Here is a 19227-nt window from a genome sequence, read left to right on the forward strand (position 1 = left end):
GCATTACAAATAGAATGATAACGTTTGTAGACCTAGGGATGCCAGACGCACTCTTTTAAAGAGCACATGTGCTCTTTTTTACAAAATGTGCTCTTAAAACAAGATAGGTCAAAAGAGCACGTAAAAGTGCTCTATTTTTAGTTAAGTGCGCTTTTCATGCATCACAGCAAATATTAATCCCACGCGATTCAATAAATGGTAAAAGTAAACTGAAAATACGTAAATGTCGCACGAAGAGATTTTCCTAGCCGTTATTTTCTAATTAAATAGTGTTTTACTTTATATATCAGGGTCGTAGAAGAGCATGCCGATGATGCTTCTTAACTTTGTACTCAGTTCTACATTTAAACAAACTTCTTCAATAACGTTTTTCACAAAAACACCAAAAAATGACTTACAAAGTATCGTAAGAAAATTAGCTTGAGATGAATGTAGGTTATTTTATGTTTATGATATGAACCTTTTTGTTATGTTTAAATGAATTATATTTCAATAAATTGGAATTAAATGTTTTTCTGTTATTTGAAAAAGTGTGCTCTATTTTTTTCGTATGTGCTCTTTTTATAAGCTGAATGTACTCTTTTTGCCTCTTCAAAATCTGGCATCCCTATGTAGACCCCTATCCTATGGTGGAGGGTATAATAATAGCAGTCCAAATATGATATTTTAGCAAGCTCTGTAGGGATGCCAGATTTTGAAGAGGCAAAAAGAGCACATACGAAAAAAATAGAGCACACTTTTTCAAATAAAAGAAAACATTTAATTCCAATTTATTGAAATATAATTCATTTAAACATAACAAAAAAGTTCATACCATAAACATAAATAACCCACTTTCAACTCAAGCTTATTTTCTTACAATACTTTGCAAGTCATTTTTTGGTGTTTTCGTGAAAAGCCTTATTGAAGAAGTTTGTTTACATTTAGAACAGAGTACAAAGTGAAGAAGCAACATCGGCGTGCTTTTTACGACTCTGATGTATAAAGTAAAACTCTATTTAATTAGAAAATAACGGCTAGGAAAATCTCTTAGTGTGACATTTACGTATTTTTAATTTACTTTAACCATTTATTGAATCGATTTGGATTAATATTCGTTGTGATGCATAAAAAGATCACAAAAAGAGCACTTAACTAAAAATAGAGCACTTTTGCGTGCTCTTTTGGCCTGTCGTGTTTTAAGAGCACATTTTGTATAAAAGAGCACACCCTGCCAACTTTTTTTGAATTTGGGGACTCTTTTGAGAATCCCCACTACGTCGAAAACAATCATATACGACATCAAAAACTCGTCGGAAAAGCGCCGTCACTATTGAGAAGTTGTACCACGCCAAGTTACTACAAAAATGTTTCGCATGAGTGCAATTATTAGGTGCCTTTATAGATCAATTTAGAACGACGCCAATAAGGGACCCTCCAAACAATCAGAAAAAGTGCATTTTAAGATAGTTGTAAAAGAATCATTGTGGTCGAGTAAAACACGTTTGTTTAGATATTTATTAATTTGATTAAACATTTACAAATTCTTAAAAATATAACATTTATACCACTATCACATTACATTTAACATAATTTTTGGCATTAATGATGATGTTGAGTTACAAGTAGCGAGTTACATGTTGCTGCGTCTATCAACCAGTGTTTTTATTCCATGGAGGCAGCGTGTCTGTAAAATATCTGAAAAACAATCACTTTATTCCATTTGGAGAATCACCAAATTGTTCACCAATATACCTTTCACAATTTTAAGCGTATAATCTATGTTTTCAGAACTTTATTTTCGTTTTTATTTAATTAAAATATAACAAGCTGGTTGCGCTTGGCGTTTCACAAAAAAATGGCTTTTTTAACAGTAGGGATGGCAAAGTACTTGCATGTACTGTTTGATGTACCTTTTCATGATGGTTGAAGTGACATTTACGAGTCTGTGGTAACGATGAGGTTGAAATGGAACTTTGAAATGCTGGCAGGGCATGTGCTCTTTAAAAGAGCACGCCTGGCATCCCTAAAGCTCTGTCTGTTCATAATTTCCAGTAGACATTTTGCTGTTTTATAAAATTGTTTTTAACAACCTGGCTTTTGATGGTTCAAACATCGCCATAATTTAACTACAACACAAAAAAAAAATAAAATTGTTCTTTTTTGTAGACGGCGGTAGTATAGCAATTATTTTGTTGCCAAATTTAAATCAAACAACCTTTCCATAATAGCATTTATTTTATGTAAATCGACCAACAAACGCAAATGTCTATATGAATGCAACAGAATATCAAGATAATAATCGTAGATAATGCGATTTTAATTGAAAAATATATTTGCCGTATTTAGTTGTACAAGCTATGGCAACACTGCCCACAGAACGAACGTTTTTTTCTGAGGTGGATCACAACCGGTACACAAAATCAGGTGGTTTTACATGTACACAAAAACAACAACGAAGAACTGGGTTTGTTGTGCTACTACACAATTTATATTATTTTTGCAAATAAACTAAATGATCTTCTAAAATGCAACGGGGTAAAATTTCGTTTGGAAAAATCAATCTGAATCTTAATAAACCAATTGAGAAACCCGTAACAACAGAAAATGAAGTGGAATCAACAACATCGGCAAGTGGCGGGTTTAAGAAAATTGACAAGAATCAAATGCAAAAGCAAATCGAAGATGTTACAGAGGACTTGGAAGCACAACGTTTAAAAGAAGTCATGGGTCTAACAGGATTTGGAAGAAAATCTGCCAAAGTATTTGACATAAATGTAGGTATAACAACTATCTCTTAGTGAAGCATAAACTCATTATTGTTTACCATTATTGTAGGAGCAAATTGCTAAGGCTAAAGAAGTGGCTCCACTAACACGAGCAGAAGAGCGAGAATCGGGAAGTGAGAATGATGAGGACGATGATATTATAGGGCCTTTGCCCTCCTTAGCTGGTGAAGTCGAAGCTGATAATAAAACTGAGAAAATGAAAAAGTCATCAAAAGATCAAGACGATGATGATGACGACAATGAGGATGATGATGATGAAGATGAAGGTGAAAATTAAAATTATTATTATTCCTTTCAAATATTTATCAAAATTTGTACATAGACGACAATTTGGAAAAGAAAATACCCGACAGCCACGAAGTCCAAATGCAACACAGCTCTAAGGCCATACTAGCATTAGCTGGAGACCCCGCTGGGGCTCGCCTAGTATCAGGATCCATTGATTATGAGGTATCATTTTGGGATTTTGCTGGTATGGATTCTTCTATGCGTAGTTTTCGAACAATTCAACCCTGTGAAAATTACCCCATTCGAGATTTACACTATTCCATTACGGGCGATATGATTCTGGTCATTTCTGGTAATTCACAAGCCAAGATTCTGGATCGTGATGGTTTCGAAAAAATGGAATGTGTCAAAGGTGATTTGTACATAAGCGATATGTCCAAAACCAAGGGGCATACAGCACAATTGACTTCAGGTTGTTGGCATCCATACACCAAAGAGGAGTTCCTAACCGCTGCTTTGGATGGAACGTTACGAATTTGGAGAGGTATTAAAAATAAAGAACAGCACACAGTTATTAAGACCAGAGCTCAAGGAGGATTGAAGACAAATGCCTCAGCCTGTACTTATAACAGAGATGCTACACTAATAGCGGCAGCTTGCATAGATGGGTCAATTCAGATGTGGGATACGCGTAAAATGTTTGTCAATACCACACATTGTTTAAGGGGGGCTCATCAAAAGGGCTCAGAGATTTCTTCAATCGTATTCTCCTACTTAGGTCAGCAATTGGCCACCAGATGCAATGACGAGACCATGAAACTTTGGGATATACGAAATTTCAAGCAACCCCTACACGTTTGGTCCAATCTTTTTTCCCGCTACGATACCACAGATTGCTGCTTCAGTCCGGATGATAAGATTCTAGTCACTGGCGAGTCTTTGGTAAAAGGAGAAAAGGAGGCCAACTTACATTTCTACAATACTCAAACATTCGAGGAAATCAAGAAAATAGCCGTAACAGATTCTCATATTATCAAAACATTATGGCATCCCAAACTTAATCAGTTATTTGTGGGCTGTGGTAATGGCATTATCAAATGCTATTATGATGAATATCGATCACTGAGGGGAGCCAAACTGTGTGCCGTCAAAAAATATCGTAAGAAACGCAACATGGAAGTGGTTGGTGTATCCCAGATTATCACACCTCATGCTTTGCCCATGTTCCGTCAAGAAAAATCTGGCTCCTCGCGCAAGAAAATGGAAAAAGATCGCTTGGATCCTGTTAAATCCCGCAGACCGGATTTACCAATTACAAGTGGGCAAGGTGGACGAGTTGCTAGTTCTGGAGGAACGCTTAGCTCGTATGTTATACGCAATTTAGGATTAAGCAAACGTGTCGATGATGACCAAGACCCTCGTGAAGCCATTTTAAAGTATGCCAAGGAAGCCGCCGAAAACCCCTATTGGATAGCACCGGCTTACAAGCAAACACAACCGAAGCCAGTTTTTTCCACGCCTGTGGAAGGTGGTGGGGGAGATGACGATGAACCAGAGAATAAAAAATCAAAGAAGGAATAAACGAATTTAATTACATGAAAATATGTATTCCTAATTTGTAGACATTCTAATTAAGATGCATAAGATTTTCTTAATAGGAGTTAATTGTTAAAATGCTTACTATCCCTTAGAATATTTTGTGAGATTTCAGAATAGGTGTCCCCATTGTTGCAAACAATAAAACGCTTGGTTGAATACCTTTAGAAAGCTCTTAATACCAATCCCACCACATCTTTTCATAAATATTCATGTAATTAATATTAAAAAATATTCGATAAAAAAAATGTTTTTATTAATTACTTTCAATTCATCAAGTCATACTCCTATTCATATTTAAATAAAGTTGCACATTTATTTCCCTTGTGTCACCAAAGCATCTTGCAAACGATAACAATCACTCGCAATTCTCCACTTCTCATCTTGGGCGGTTATAATGAAAGTCTGCTGAAATGGTTTCATAGGCTGATCTGTGTATTTAACAGTGCCTCCTGCCTGTATTAGATACGTTAGTTGGCCTGCCACTGCATCGTCAACAATGGGTTGAGCGTCAAGTGTAGTTATATTGTGTTCCGAAGAGGGAAGTTCTATGAAATACTTGTGTATGTTGTCTTTACCCGAAGCACCATTGCCATTCCATACAAACAAACCATTCTCCAAATACAAACGGCTTATTTGCTATAATGAAAACAAATTGTTACAATAGCAAACATCGATAACAACAACCCACATACATGTCTTCTTTTATCAAATGATTGATAGTACAATTTCGTGAAATCCTCCGCGGTTCTGCAGCAGCTTTCAATTTTTCCTTTTAATTCCTGTTTGTAAAAACATTTTTTAAATGCTTGTTGGTTGAAAATACATGTTGTAAACTTACACTGTCCATTTTTGTTGGTTATTTTGAAATATTTCTTGAATTAGTAAAAGTTCCTTATTATTTCAAAAATTTGAGCAATAACATTACAATGTGCATAAAATCAAGAATCAAAAGTATAAACAAACGAAGGGCATTGCCAAATTCATATATTAGTAAGAGTTGCCATTTACCACAAATTAAACGGATATAGGTGAGTACTATGTTCGTATTTTTCACAAAACACTAAATTAAAAGTACAAAAATCTGTGTGAAGACGATTATATTTTTATAAAGTCTTGTGAAATAATGAATGGAAAAGATCTAAGGAAATGATTGTGAACCATTTTATATTTATAATTTAATTAATTTAAAAAAGTAACCGTGAAAACAAGCTGGTTTTTAGCTTGAAAACTGAACATAGTACTCAGCTTATGAAAGAAGGCATGTTCGTGTGATTACTCTCATGGACTTTGCAAAATAATTGTACTTTGAAACAATGAAAAACGTTTTTCCTTTGTTTTAGAGTTGCTTACAATTTTCCAATACAAATAGAAAAGCGCAAAGCTGACTTCAAAATAAACAAATTTATATTTCCACACACAAATCTGGAGGTAAACAAATATTTTTAACGCCAAGAGCAAAGCAGCCTACCCTGCCAACATTTTTTAATTTGTCGGCAATTCTGAGAATTCCAACAATGTCGAAAACATTCGTATACGATATCCAAAACTCCTCGGAAATGCGCCGTTACTATTGAGAAGTTGCACCATGCCAACTTTCTCGCATGAGTGCTATTAGGCGCCTTTTTAGATAAATATAGAACGACGCCAATAAGAGCCCCTTCAAACTGTTAGAATCATTGTGGTCAAGTATGACACTATTGTTTAGATGTTTATTAATTTGAATAAACATTTAAAAGACTAAAATCACAAAGAACATAATGTCTTAACAAAGAAATGATGTTGATTTATAAGTTGCAATTCGGCTATATTCGGCAGATGTTCCAGCGTGTTTCAGCTAGTGTGTTTATCCTTGGTCGAGGCAGTATGCCTGGAAGAATAAATGAATGATGATGAAGAATAAATGATAAATATCAATTTATTCTATTTGGAATGTCAAAACATATTAACCATGCATTTTCAATACTTCAGTTTTGTTTTTATTCAAACAATTCATAAGAAGCCATTTGCGCTTGGTGTTTTACAAAATATAAAAATGGTTAGCACCCTGCCAGCATTTCAAAGTTCCATTTCAACCTCATCGTTACCACAGACTCGTAAATGTCACTTCAACCATCATGAAAAGGTACATCAAAAAGTACATGCAAGTAATTTGCCATCCCTACTGTTAAAAAAGCCATTTTTTTGTGAAACGCCAAGCGCAACCAGCTTGTTATATTTTAATTAAATAAAAACGAAAATAAAGTTCTGAAAACATAGATTATACGCTTAAAATTGTGAAAGGTATATTGGTGAACAATTTGGTGATTTTCCAAATGGAATAAAGTGATTGTTTTTCAGATATTTTACAGACACGCTGCCTCCATGGAATAAAAACACTGGTTGATAGACGCAGCAACATGTAACTCGCTACTTGTAACTCAACATCATCATTAATGCCAAAAATTATGTTAAATGTAATGTGATAGTGGTATAAATGTTATATTTTTAAGAATTTGTAAATGTTTAATCAAATTAATAAATATCTAAACAAACGTGTTTTACTCGACCACAATGATTCTTTTACAACTATCTTAAAATGCACTTTTTCTGATTGTTTGGAGGGTCCCTTATTGGCGTCGTTCTAAATTGATCTATAAAGGCACCTAATAATTGCACTCATGCGAAACATTTTTGTAGTAACTTGGCGTGGTACAACTTCTCAATAGTTACGGCGCTTTTCCGACGAGTTTTTGATGTCGTATATGATTGTTTTCGACGTAGTGGGGATTCTCAAAAGAGTCCCCAAATTCAAAAAATGTTGGCTGGGCAGGGAGGGGCTCTTATTGGCTTCGTTTTAAATTTGTAAAATCTAAAAAAAAACATATAATAATTGCTTCAATATAATAGTTACTTGGCATGGAACAACTTCTCAAAAGTGACGTCCAAAACTCCTTTCTCCAAGGAGTTTTGGACATCGTTTACGACTGTTTTCGACATGGGGAATTTTCAGAAGTGCCGTCAAATTAAAAAAAAAAATTGGCAGTGCAAAAGTAGTTATTAACAGCATAAGTTAAATTTAAAAGTTTTCCAATGTTTTCTCTAATCGATTGCAACAAATTGGGCAAGATGTTAGTCATATGAAAGTACTATAACAATATCGGAAAATGTATAGAAAGAATGCCGTTTATAATTTAAATTATGTTAAGAATGATGTCCTCAATCTTAAAATATGTTCCATTTGATGTAGTCTTCTTGAGCTACTTTTTTTATTTCTTTGTGTAGCAATTTGAGATAAAACAAAAAAGACTTAAAAATCATTTTAATGCACTATCTTCTAATTGTTTTTGGAAAGCATTTGCTTTCCAGTTGAGTTCAAATATGTCTGTTTGAATTATTTCTCTGGCAACACTGAACGTTATTACAACGTCGGCGTGCAATTGTGCAATATTTTTGTTCGGCTCTGGACCACGGTAGGCGCTCAACAAGCGGCGTTGTTTTGTTTGTTACTAAAACACAAAGCGTGCCGGTGGAACTTGCGAAATTTATATATTTTCCTCGAGGATAATTATAATCTAAGCAGATAACTTTGCAAGTAAATATTTGAAGTTTCTAAAAGTTATGGCTGATACATTGGAATACGATATTACCGCGGAAGTGCGAGGTGTATTGGTGAGTTTGCCCCATGATGAATAAAGAAGAAATGTGTGACTATTTTGTTTCGTTTGCTTGTTTCAATTTAGACTCCAGGGCGTCTGAAACTTTCGGAGCAGAACATAGTGTTCAAGAACAATAAAACTGGCAAAGTTGAACAGATATCCAGTGATGACATAGATTTGATTAATTCCCAGAAATTTGTTGGCAACTGGGGAATTCGGATTTTCACCAAGAGCGGAAATCTCCATCGTTTCGTGGGATTCAAAGACAGCGAAAATGAAAAATTGGCAAAGTTCGTCAAGAAAGCCTATAACCAAGACATGGTAGAAAAAGAAATGTGTGTAAAAGGTTGGAACTGGGGTACAGCCAACTTCAAGGGATCTGTTTTGAGTTTTGACAAAGACAGCAAAATGATCTTTGAAATACCCCTGTCGCATGTTTCGCAATGCACCACAGGCAAAAACGAAGTCACTATAGAATTTCATCAGAACGATGATGCGCCTGTTGGTTTAATGGAAATGCGTTTTCACATACCGGCTGTAGAGTCTGCGGAAGAAGATCCTGTTGAGACATTCCAATCGAATGTGATGAATAAAGCTTCGGTTATATCGGCATCTGGAGATGCTATTGCCATATTCCGTGAGATACATTGTCTCACACCCAGAGGTCGTTATGACATTAAAGTATTTTCTACATTCTTTCAATTGCATGGCAAAACTTTTGATTATAAAATTCCGATGGATTCGGTATTAAGACTTTTCCTTTTGCCACACAAAGATAATCGTCAAATGTTCTTTGTGTTGTCATTGGATCCACCCATTAAACAAGGTCAGACACGCTACCATTATTTGGTTTTGTTATTCAGTCCAGAAGAGGAGACATCCATAGAACTGCCTTTCACAGAGGAGGAGTTGAAAGAAAAATATGAGGGTAAACTTGAAAAGGAAATCTCAGGTCCACTTTATGAAGTCATGGGAAAGGTAATGAAGGTTTTGATAGGTAGGAAAATAACTGGACCTGGAAACTTTGTGGGGTAAGTGTTAAGTCCTTCTTGATCATGAAAAACTAAAATAGCTAACATCTTTTCAATCCCTCTTAGACATTCTGGTACTGCGGCTGTGGGTTGTTCATTCAAAGCTGCTGCAGGCTATCTATATCCTTTGGAACGTGGTTTCATATACATACACAAACCTCCTGTTCACATACGTTTTGAGGAAATAGCCTCAGTTAACTTTGCCCGCAGCGGTGGTTCTACTCGTAGTTTTGATTTTGAAGTCACCCTCAAAAATGGCACCGTCCACACCTTCTCTTCAATTGAAAAGGAAGAGTACTCGAAACTCTTCGATTTCATCAATCAAAAGAAACTCCATATCAGCAATGTGGGTAAAGATAAGGGTGGTTATAAAGATGTCGATTTTGGTGATTCTGATAATGAGAATGAACCGGACGCCTATCTGGCTCGAGTCAAGGCAGAGGCCAGAGAGAAAGATTCGGATGATGAGGAAGGCTCTGAAGAAGAGTCCACAGATGAAGACTTTAAGCCGAATGAAAACGAATCGGATGTGGCTGAAGAATATGATTCAAATGTGGCCAGTGATTCAGAAGATTCGGATGCCAGTGGAGGTGGCAGTGGCGGTGAAGGAAATCCTGAAAAGAAAGAAAAAAAGAAAGCCAAAAAGGAAAAGAAAGAGAAAAAGGAAAAGTCTGAGAGAAAAGAAAGAACCGTAAGTTTAAAAATTCAAAATTCTCTTCAAATTCTAATTTGTGTTTCTTATACAGAAAAAGTCCTCTAAGAAAAAAGATGCAAATAAACCGAAAAGAGCTACCACAGCCTTTATGTTATGGTTGAATGATACCCGCGAACAAATCAAAAATGAAAATCCAGGCATAAAAGTGACTGAAATTGCCAAAAAGGGTGGTGAGATGTGGAAAGAATTGAAAGACAAATCAAAATGGGAAGAAAAGGCAGCTAAGGACAAACAAAGATATTTAGATGAAATGAAAGACTACAAGCCTACCGCAGACGATAGTGAGGATGAGGGAGGCGCCAGCAAAGGGAAAACTGTCAAGAAACGTAAAAAGGAATCATCCTCTCCCAAGAAGTCTGCAAATACATCTGGCAGCTTTAAATCCAAAGAGTATATATCTGATGATGACTCTTCCTCAGCCAGTGACAAAAAGAAATCTGATGCCGATTCTGAGCCTGAAAAGAAAAAGAGTAAAAAGGTAAGTAAAAATACAGATTTTTAAACAATAATTATAAAAAATTTCAACTTCATTTAGACCGATAAAGACAAGAATAAAGATAAGGACAAAAAGAAGGACAGCAAAAAGAAGGATGCAAGTGATGAAGAAGAGGAAGAGGAGGACGAGGAAGAAGCGTCAGCATCCGAAGAAGAATCCGAGGAGGAAGGTGACGCAAGCGATTAGACCTCGACTTCGTAATTCATTTCCATATTATATACAAAATCCCATTATATTTAAAAATATTTTTAGCGTAGTAGTAAAACAACTCAAAACTGTTATTCACGTTTATGTTTTTTTTTGTAGTGTATCATCTACAACCTGTAAATGTAGAACATCCATTAATTTGTATTACAGTGGAAATCATATTTTATAAATTATTTCCCATTACAATTGAAATGCCGATTTATTATATATAATTCATAAAATAAAAGAAAAATAATTCCTGGACTGGTAATATATTTTTAAATTGTAGAATATTAGTCTTGGTTTTCCCTCAGAAAGAGTACATAAAACTTTTGTACGATGTTAAGCTCCAAGTTTTGAGTACAAGACAATCGACTAGTTCACCAGTTTGGGACCATTTACATAACAATCTAAGTAATATATATTCGCAGCATTCTGTGTGTACCACGATTCACGGTTGGCACGTATGATCCTTCAAGAGGCTCCGGACTTCTACTCTCGACATGGGTTTATACAGGGTCTATATATAACTGTGTACCGATATGGAACAATTGTTATTGGGAACGCATATAAAAAAAAAACGGTTCCAAAACAAAAATGCATATAAAAAAACGGTTCCAGAGCAAAAATGCATATAAAAAAACGGTTCCAAAACAAAAATGCATATAAAAAAAACGGTTCCAAAACAAAAACGCATATAAAAAAACGGTTCCAAACTTCACAGGGAAGAAGAATTTATTTCCGAAACAATAAATAATTCATTTTGCTCATTGGCTGGATTATTTGTGGGACTTTAACCGGGTCGGATGAAATATGCTTCTTCAAGAGGATCCAGGAATCAAATCTGGGCCTAATCACGGCATTCCATATAGAATTCATAATCGTATCGAAAAAATTATCGATACGAGTAAAAGTGTGGATCACGGCATTCGAACGAAATTTGATGCAATTTCTCCAGCCTTGCCAACAGCAAAAAAAACGAAGCAGAACAAAATGAAATGACAAAATTAAGTTAGCGGCACAAAATAGAATAGAGAAAAACAAAAAACATATGTTTTGGAATATTTCCCATAGTCCAAGGAAGGTATAGATAGATACCTTTTCTTCGTCTATGATATTTCAAAGTAAAAAGTGAATAGTATGACATTTATCTTATGGACCCATATCTAATTTTACATTCCTCCGAATTCCTTCCGAAATGGAGGATGAGATGAATACAAAATAATACGACGACAAATAAGGGACCCATTGTCATTGGTGTAAGTTCATGGGTTTGAAATTGTGTGCACTGTTAGTAAGTGACCTTTTTGCAGGTTCAATGGACGATTTCGGCAGAAGAAGGATGTTTTCAATTGTTACTTGGAGGAATATAAATTTTGATGGCATGGTCAATTTGGTCAATTCTATCGACCTTTTGGCCAATTCTTTCTCTGGCTTTCATCATTCGCTATTCTTACTTGGTGGTGCAGAAGCGTTATGTTGTCATGGTAAGGTAGGTAATTGATTGATCACAATGTCTTGGATATCGCTCTTGCATGTGCACTTTTTATTTGGTTCTTCTGCAAGCCAGAATGCTCGCTCCCGAACTCGACTATAACCAAGTTTTGTTTAACTTTTATTCAAGTCCTAAATATGATGGTTGGTCGTGGGTTCAACGACAGTTTCGACCGAACACAAAAAAGGGTTTCAGCCGTGGATTATCCCCTCTAAGTAATGCTGGTGACATTTCTAAGTGTTTCAAAGCTTCTCTAAGTGGTTTCACCACAATGTGGAATGGAGTGTATAGTATGGATGCAAAAAAAACAGCGAAAAAATGTTTTACGATAGCAATTTACCAATCGAAACAAATTTCGATCAATAAAACTCGATATAGACTCCCGTGATTCGAAAAATTAAAATTTCAATAAAAAATTTTCGATATCTAATGCCGTGATTAGCTCCTTAGAGATCTTTTTATATGGTACCTATACATAAAAGTTATCCAATATGGCCCACTTGCAAACTATCGGACGCACATAAATTATAGAAACTTGTTTCAAGTCGATATCTTGTTAAATGATTATGTGAACCAATTCACAGGACAATTAGAGTGCCACATTTCAACCGGTTCGATCGAATCCTCCACGAGGCTTCAGAAGTCAAATTAGAGGATCGGTTCATATGGGTACTATATATATATTTTCGAACCGATGTGGACTAATTTTTGCATGATCAGTAAAAGTAGGTTAGGTTAGGTATAGTGGCAGCCCGATATTTCAGGCTCATTTAGACTATTCAGTCCATTGTGATACCACGGTGGTGAATTTAACTCTTATCACTGAGTGCCATAAGCGTAGGAAGGCCTCTGGGGAGGGGGCTTAGACCCCCCCAGAAAAATTTTAGCCCCCCCCCAGAATTTGAAAACCTATTTACGATTTTACATTTTTATAAAAATTAAACAAGTATATACTCCTCGTACAACGCACAAAGTTCCACTAAAGACTTTCATGCACAATCGAATTACTTGGGTTGTGGTAGATGTCTGATATTTATGAAATAAGGCTATGGTTGAACTTATGATTTAGTTGAATAAAAAATAGTAATTGATATTAGAACTATTCTTTCATAAATTAATATCTTAATAATGCTGCAAAAAAGCGTCGCCAAAAAGAAATGAAAATGTTCTTTTTGGGTCTGGAAGTGGTACACTCTTACTTACTCTTTTACTCTTTTTTTAAACTATTTGAAAAAAGAAAACAAAAAATTACGCATTAAAATATAAAAAAAAATGAAGTAAAAAAACTTCCTGTGTAGTTAAAATAGTTAACTTCTTTGTGAGAACATTTTTGGAAGTGCTTTTAAAGTTGTGCCTTTAGAACAACTCCCAATTTTTTGCTGGGAAAAGTGTGGTACTACCCTACGGGAAATGGATCAACCACAGAACTGGTACAGGACTAGTCCCTGGTGTGTATGGACCAGGCCCAGTTCTGATCAAAACGTATGGAAGGGACCGTCCACCTTTACATCGGTTTGTCATTGACGGAGTAAACTTACATTTTAGGACGCGTCTTGGACTCACCCCAAAGGACAAGTCCTGGGACAATTTAGCAGGAGCAACCCATAAACAGGTCCTCAGGAACCAGTCTCGGACAAACTCTTAGAAATCTTTTTCAATTTCGGCTCCTAATCGAACCCGAAATGAAAAAAAAAAAAATTTGAAATATATCGAACAAAAGGTTATTCTGATAATTTTATTTCACTAAATTTTATTTCACAATTTGCACCAATTTCCCGTAGGGTACTTTTAGTTGCTTTATTATAAATTGATTCTCGAGTTATTTTGATGTCTATTTTTTATTAAATTTTATGAAATAAAACATTAGTTGAACCTATAAGTTCAGTCTATAAAGTTTTAGCTAGCCCCCCCTAGGAAAATTGTCTAGCTACGCTAATGCTGAGTGCTGCCCGATTCTGTGTTAAGTTCAATGACAAGGGACCTCCTTTTTATAGCCGAGACCGAACGGCGTACGACACTGCGCAGTGGAACCACTTAGAGAAGCTTTGAAAAACTCTCAGAAATATCAGCAGCATTACTGAGGTGGAATAATCCACCGCTGAAAAACTTTTTGGTGTTTGGTCGAAACTGGGTTTGGACCCACGACCCTGGGTATGCAAGGCTGGCATGCTAACCATTGCACCACGGTGGCTCAGTAAAAGTTATAATATTGACATCAGGTACCAACTTTTAATCAGATCGGATGAAATTTGCTTTTTCAGGAGGCTCAAGATGTAAAATCTGGAGATTGATTTGTATGGGGGCTACCAATTTTTGCATGCTTGTTAGAAGTCATAGACTAACACCGCGTTTCAAATTTCAACCGAATTGGATGAAACTTGCTTCTCCAAGTGTCCCCGAAAGCAAGCCATCATATGTGGTGATCGGTTTATATGAGGGGGCTATATATAATAATGAATCGACATGGAATAATTTTTGCATTGTTATTAAATACCACAGACTAAAACCACGTACCAAATTTCAACCGGATAGGAAGTTCCGGAAATTAAATCTGTGTATAGGTCTCTATAGAGACTGTATATAATTATGAACGGATATGGACCAATGACTGTTGGAGGCTAACTTCAACTGGATCGGATGAAATTTGCTTCGTCTAGAGGCTCGACAAGCCAAATCTGGGGGTCGGTTTATATGGGGGCTATACATAAAAGTGGAATTTCACAACGTCCCAGAATATACAAATATACTTTATGGGGTCTGAGACCAATATTTCGATGTATCCCATGGTGGAGGGTATACAATTATTTGAACTCAAATGTAAATTACGATCTCCGTGTGGGTCATAAAAAGGGCGACTTGATTACAAATGTTATTGCATAATCAAACACTATTTATTGTTTTTATATCCCCAACCATAGGATGGGGGGTATATTAACTTTGTCATTCCGTTTGTAACACATCGAAATATTGTTCTAAGACCCCATAAAGTATATATATTCTGGGTCGTGGTGAAATTCTGAATCCATCTAAGCATGTCCGTCCGTCTGTTGAAATCACGCTAACTTCCGAACGAGACAAGCTATCGACTTGAAACTTGGCACAAGTAGTTGTTATTGATGTAGGTCGGATGGTTTTGCAAATGGGCCATATCGGACCACTTTTACGTATAGCCCCCATATAAACGGACCCCCAGATTTGGCTTGCGTAGCCTCTAAGAGAAGCATATTTCATCCGATCTGGCTGAAATTTGGTACATACTGTTAGTAGATGGTCTTTAACAACCATGCAAAAATTGGTCCACATCGGTCCATAATTATATATAGCCCCCATATAAACCGATCCCCGGATTTGGCTTGCGGATCCTCTAAGAGAAGCAAATTGAAGCAATAATTTTATATAGCCCCCATATAAACCGATCCCCGGATTTGGTTTGCGGATCCTCTAAGAGAAGCAAATTTCATCCGATTCGGCTGAAATTTGGTACATGGTATTAGTATATGGTCTCCAACAACCAACTAAATATTGGTCCACCTCGGTTCAAAATTATATATAGCCTCCATATAAACCGATCCCCAAATTTGGCTTGCGGAGCAAATTTCATCCGATCCGGTTGAAATTTGGTACGTGGTGTTAGTATATGGTCTCTAACAACCATGCCAGAATTGGTCCATATCGGTCCATAATTATATATAGCCCTTATATAAACCGATCCCCAGATTTGATCTCCGGATCCTCTTAGAGGAGAAAAATTCATCCGATCCGTTTGAAATTTGGTAGATTTCGCTAGTGTATGGCCGATAACAACCATGCCAAAATTGGTCTGTATCAATCTATATTATATTCCAGCAAAAAATACTTCAGCAGTAAGTGTTTACACTGAAAAAACAGTGAACCCACCAGGAAAGATAATTTTCGATTAATTTTAGAAAATTTGGAACTTTTTTAGAAAATTTTAACTAAACGGTATTACGAGCGCTGGCATCACTCCGATATGGCAAAAATAAGTAAATATTTTTCGACAAATTCAAGAAAATTTATTAGACATAACTAAATTTTTTCAGTAGTTAAAGAAAAGTTGTAGTTTTAAGAGAAATCTTGGTGTTCAAAATTGCAAGAATGTCTTTAGTGACATACGAAGTTCACGATGGACAAATTTTTGGTAAAATTTACAAATTTAAAGAAATAATGAACTATTTTGTAAGAAATACGAAATTAGGAAATCTTTATGCTTTATTTGTGTATAACCTTTTCCCGTTTTTTAGTTAATTTAACTAACATACGCAAAAAATTATTTGACTAAAATAAACTTTTTCCAAACATAATGATTCTATGAACTAATATAAAGTTAATATGGCTTTAGTGAAATAGAGAGTTCACTTTTTTTTGAGTGTAGTAGCGCTTTTTGGCATACAATAATGTTGGCAGTGCATCCACACTGCATGAATCGGTGGCAATAACGTAAACGAGTAATCAAACTAGTTTATGATCATTCGTTTACGTTATTGCAACCAATTCATGCCGTATAGATGCTTGAAAGGTAGTGCTGTTTTCCTTCACGCATCCCAAAAAACAGAGGCCATTACTTTGCCAGCGGACTTTTGAGTCTCCACGCTTCGGAGACGGTTCACCGGTCGCTGTCCACTCAGCCGACAGGACTCAGGAGTGTAGTGATGGAGCCATGTTGCATCCATTGTCACATATCGACTCGGGTGTATTACGAGTTAACAGCTGCAAACACCGCTCAGAATCATCAACACGTTGTTGTTTTTGGTCAAATGTGAGCCCGCGCGGCACCCATTTTGCACAGAGCTTCCGCATATCCAAATATTGATGAATGATATGACCAACACGTTCCTTTGATATCTTTAAGGCCTCTGCTATCTCGATCAACTTCATTTTACGGTTATTCAAAATCATTTTGTGGATTTTTTGATGTTTTCGTCGGTAATCACCTCTTTCGGGCGTCCACTGCGTTCACCGTCCTCCGTGCTCATTTCACCACGCTTGAGTTTTGCATACCAATCAATTATTGTTGATTTCCCTGGGGCAGAGTCCGGAAACTCATTATCAAGCCAAGTTTTTGCTTCCACCGTATTTTTTCCCTTCAGAAAATAGTATTTTATCGAAACACGAAATTCCTTTTTTTCCATTTTTTTCACAATAACAAAAGTTGCTTCTCAAGAGACGCTCTATCTCACAAACTAATTGACTTACAGACGTCAAATTTTGACACGAATCATTTGAAGGTTGGTACTATATAAAAATAATATGCATTTAATACTAGCGACGCCATCTATGTGTCAGACCGGGGACTTATCAGCCAACCTGTTAGCCCCCATATATTTCAATTCTGGATTTATAATTACCGCACAAAAGTTCATATCGGTTCGTAATTATTTCTTCCCTATATATACCGGTCAAGAACTGAACATATACGTATTTAATCGGCCTTTGTTTTGCCTAATATATGTATATCCCGCATGGACTAACTTACAATTCATAAGATGATGTTAAGAAGTTTTAAGATGCCTTGCCATCGGCCGCAACCCAAGTAATTCAATATAGCCTGGAGAGAATCTATAATTCTGCAGAAAATGTCAGCAAACTAATGACTTTTCAGCAGTATGTCTGCTTGTCCAAAATAGAAGAATATTTTCTGTTTAGTAAAAAAAACTGCTAAATAGTCTCTAGCGGCTGATGACAATTGTTCTAGCCTCACAAATATTAAAACAATTTCATCGACTACTGAGTATTATGTTTCTTCTGATTTAAATTTACTGATAGAAAATTTGTGCTGATTAGTTCATGTTATATTAATTGTAATACGATTATTCTTATTTCACAAAATACTGTAAGCTCATATTACTCATAGGCGTTTCAAAGAAAATCAAATACATACTGCTTATGTTAATTGGCATGATTTGCTTCAGAAGATAATAAATGTATTTTGTGACATTTCGAAAGGCGACAAAAAAGGGGTCAAAAATAATATTAATAATATGTTGATGTTACACTGCCCTCAAATTTGAGTTGTTGCATTTCTAATGGAGGTGTATAATTTATGACTACATTGATCTTGTATTTCATATGATCAGTAAATGCAATGCACATTGATCTGGAAATCTTGTGTCGTGTGTTGTTGTTAAAACAAAAACAAGTAAGAGCTGTGTTATGTTCGTGCGGGTTAGAATTCAAATATACAGCTATTGATTTGAGTCACAAGACTATCTGGATGTCTTCTAATACAGACAAATTTAGAACTATCAAATAGATTATGGTATCATAGGTATCCAGTAAACATATGAGGAAGTTATTCCTAAGTCTGTACCCATGTTCATCTAGAGATGGATTTAATGTTTACTTCACTAACATAGAAGGTCTTTTGGAGTGATATACAAAAATCCTTCAATTTCAGTTTCGACCAAACATCAACAAATTTTTCAGCGATAGATTTCTCCTATGGTTTCAAAGTCCCTTCCCCTCGTCTTAGTATGAATTTTTCGAATGGAGATTACTTCACATTCTATATTTAGACTTCTATCCCCTAAATATGTTAAATCAGGAGACCGGTATATATAAGGACAATATCAAACTCTTACCGATAAACCAAATTTGACAGATATTTTAATATTGACCTAAAATACCTCTAGCTTTCCAATTTCAACACAATTGCGGTTTATAGATGTCCAAAAATTCAGAACCTAAGATCAGTCTATAGCCACCGTGGTGCAATGGTTAGCATGCCCGCCTTGCATACACAAGGTCGTGGGTTCGATTCCTGCTACGACCGAACACCAAAAAAGTTTTTCAGCGGTGGTTTATCCCACCTCAGTAATGCTGGTGACATTTCTGAGGGTTTCAAAGCTTCTCTAAGTGGTTTCACTGGAATGTGGAACGCCGTTCGGACTCGGCTATAAAAAGGAGGTCCCTTGTCATTGAGTTTAACATGGAATCGGGCAGCACTCAGTGATAAGAGAGAAGTTCACCACTGTGGTATCACAATGGACTGAATAGTCTAAGTGAGCCTGATACATCGGGCTGCCACATAACCTAACCTAACCTAACCCTATCAGT

General features: G+C 35.9%; 3 protein-coding genes and 1 long non-coding RNA gene across 4 annotated transcripts; 2 read left to right on the forward strand and 2 right to left on the reverse strand.

Moving 5' to 3' along the window:
• Positions 1–1474: 1474 nt before the first annotated feature.
• LOC142238112 (uncharacterized) lies at positions 1475–1820 on the reverse strand. The gene is made up of 2 exons (XR_012722653.1): positions 1735–1820; positions 1475–1677 (listed from the first exon to the last, which is right to left on the reverse strand). It is a non-coding gene; the product is annotated as an uncharacterized LOC142238112 (long non-coding RNA).
• Positions 1821–2408: 588 nt separating this feature from the next.
• Positions 2409–4777, forward strand: LOC142240367 (gastrulation defective protein 1 homolog). Its single transcript, XM_075312077.1, has 3 exons — positions 2409–2756; positions 2818–3034; positions 3091–4777. The coding sequence occupies exons 1-3, from the start codon at positions 2508–2510 to the stop codon at positions 4575–4577; spliced, it is 1953 nt and encodes a 650-aa protein (XP_075168192.1). The 5' UTR covers positions 2409–2507; the 3' UTR covers positions 4578–4777.
• A 33-nt stretch (positions 4778–4810) lies between these two features.
• Positions 4811–5583, reverse strand: Nxt1 (NTF2-related export protein 1). Its single transcript, XM_075312079.1, has 3 exons — positions 5434–5583; positions 5288–5374; positions 4811–5231 (listed from the first exon to the last, which is right to left on the reverse strand). Exons 1-3 carry the CDS (start codon positions 5440–5442, stop codon positions 4908–4910), a joined length of 420 nt encoding a protein of 139 aa, XP_075168194.1. The 5' UTR covers positions 5443–5583; the 3' UTR covers positions 4811–4907.
• Positions 5584–8072: 2489 nt separating this feature from the next.
• Ssrp (structure specific recognition protein) lies at positions 8073–10922 on the forward strand. Its single transcript, XM_075312076.1, has 5 exons — positions 8073–8243; positions 8315–9261; positions 9328–9952; positions 10008–10454; positions 10512–10922. The coding sequence occupies exons 1-5, from the start codon at positions 8193–8195 to the stop codon at positions 10656–10658; spliced, it is 2217 nt and encodes a 738-aa protein (XP_075168191.1). The 5' UTR covers positions 8073–8192; the 3' UTR covers positions 10659–10922.
• Positions 10923–19227: the final 8305 nt, after the last annotated feature.

This window comes from Haematobia irritans, chromosome 5, assembly GCF_050003625.1.
Source record: "Haematobia irritans isolate KBUSLIRL chromosome 5, ASM5000362v1, whole genome shotgun sequence".
Classification (NCBI taxonomy): domain Eukaryota; kingdom Metazoa; phylum Arthropoda; class Insecta; order Diptera; family Muscidae; genus Haematobia; species Haematobia irritans.

Coding starts and splice junctions, on each gene's coding strand:
- Ssrp (XM_075312076.1), top strand. CDS start 8,193: ATGGCTGATACATTGGAATACGATATTACCGCGGAAGTGCGAGGTGTA. Junction 9,262..9,327: donor GGACCTGGAAACTTTGTGGG/GTAAGTGTTAAG, acceptor AATCCCTCTTAG/ACATTCTGGTACTGCGGCTG. Junction 10,455..10,511: donor AAAAGAAAAAGAGTAAAAAG/GTAAGTAAAAAT, acceptor AACTTCATTTAG/ACCGATAAAGACAAGAATAA.
- Nxt1 (XM_075312079.1), bottom strand. Junction 5,232..5,287: donor CATTTGATAAAAGAAGACAT/GTATGTGGGTTG, acceptor TTTTCATTATAG/CAAATAAGCCGTTTGTATTT.
- LOC142240367 (XM_075312077.1), top strand. CDS start 2,508: ATGCAACGGGGTAAAATTTCGTTTGGAAAAATCAATCTGAATCTTAAT. Junction 2,757..2,817: donor CCAAAGTATTTGACATAAAT/GTAGGTATAACA, acceptor CCATTATTGTAG/GAGCAAATTGCTAAGGCTAA. Junction 3,035..3,090: donor TGATGATGATGAAGATGAAG/GTGAAAATTAAA, acceptor ATTTGTACATAG/ACGACAATTTGGAAAAGAAA.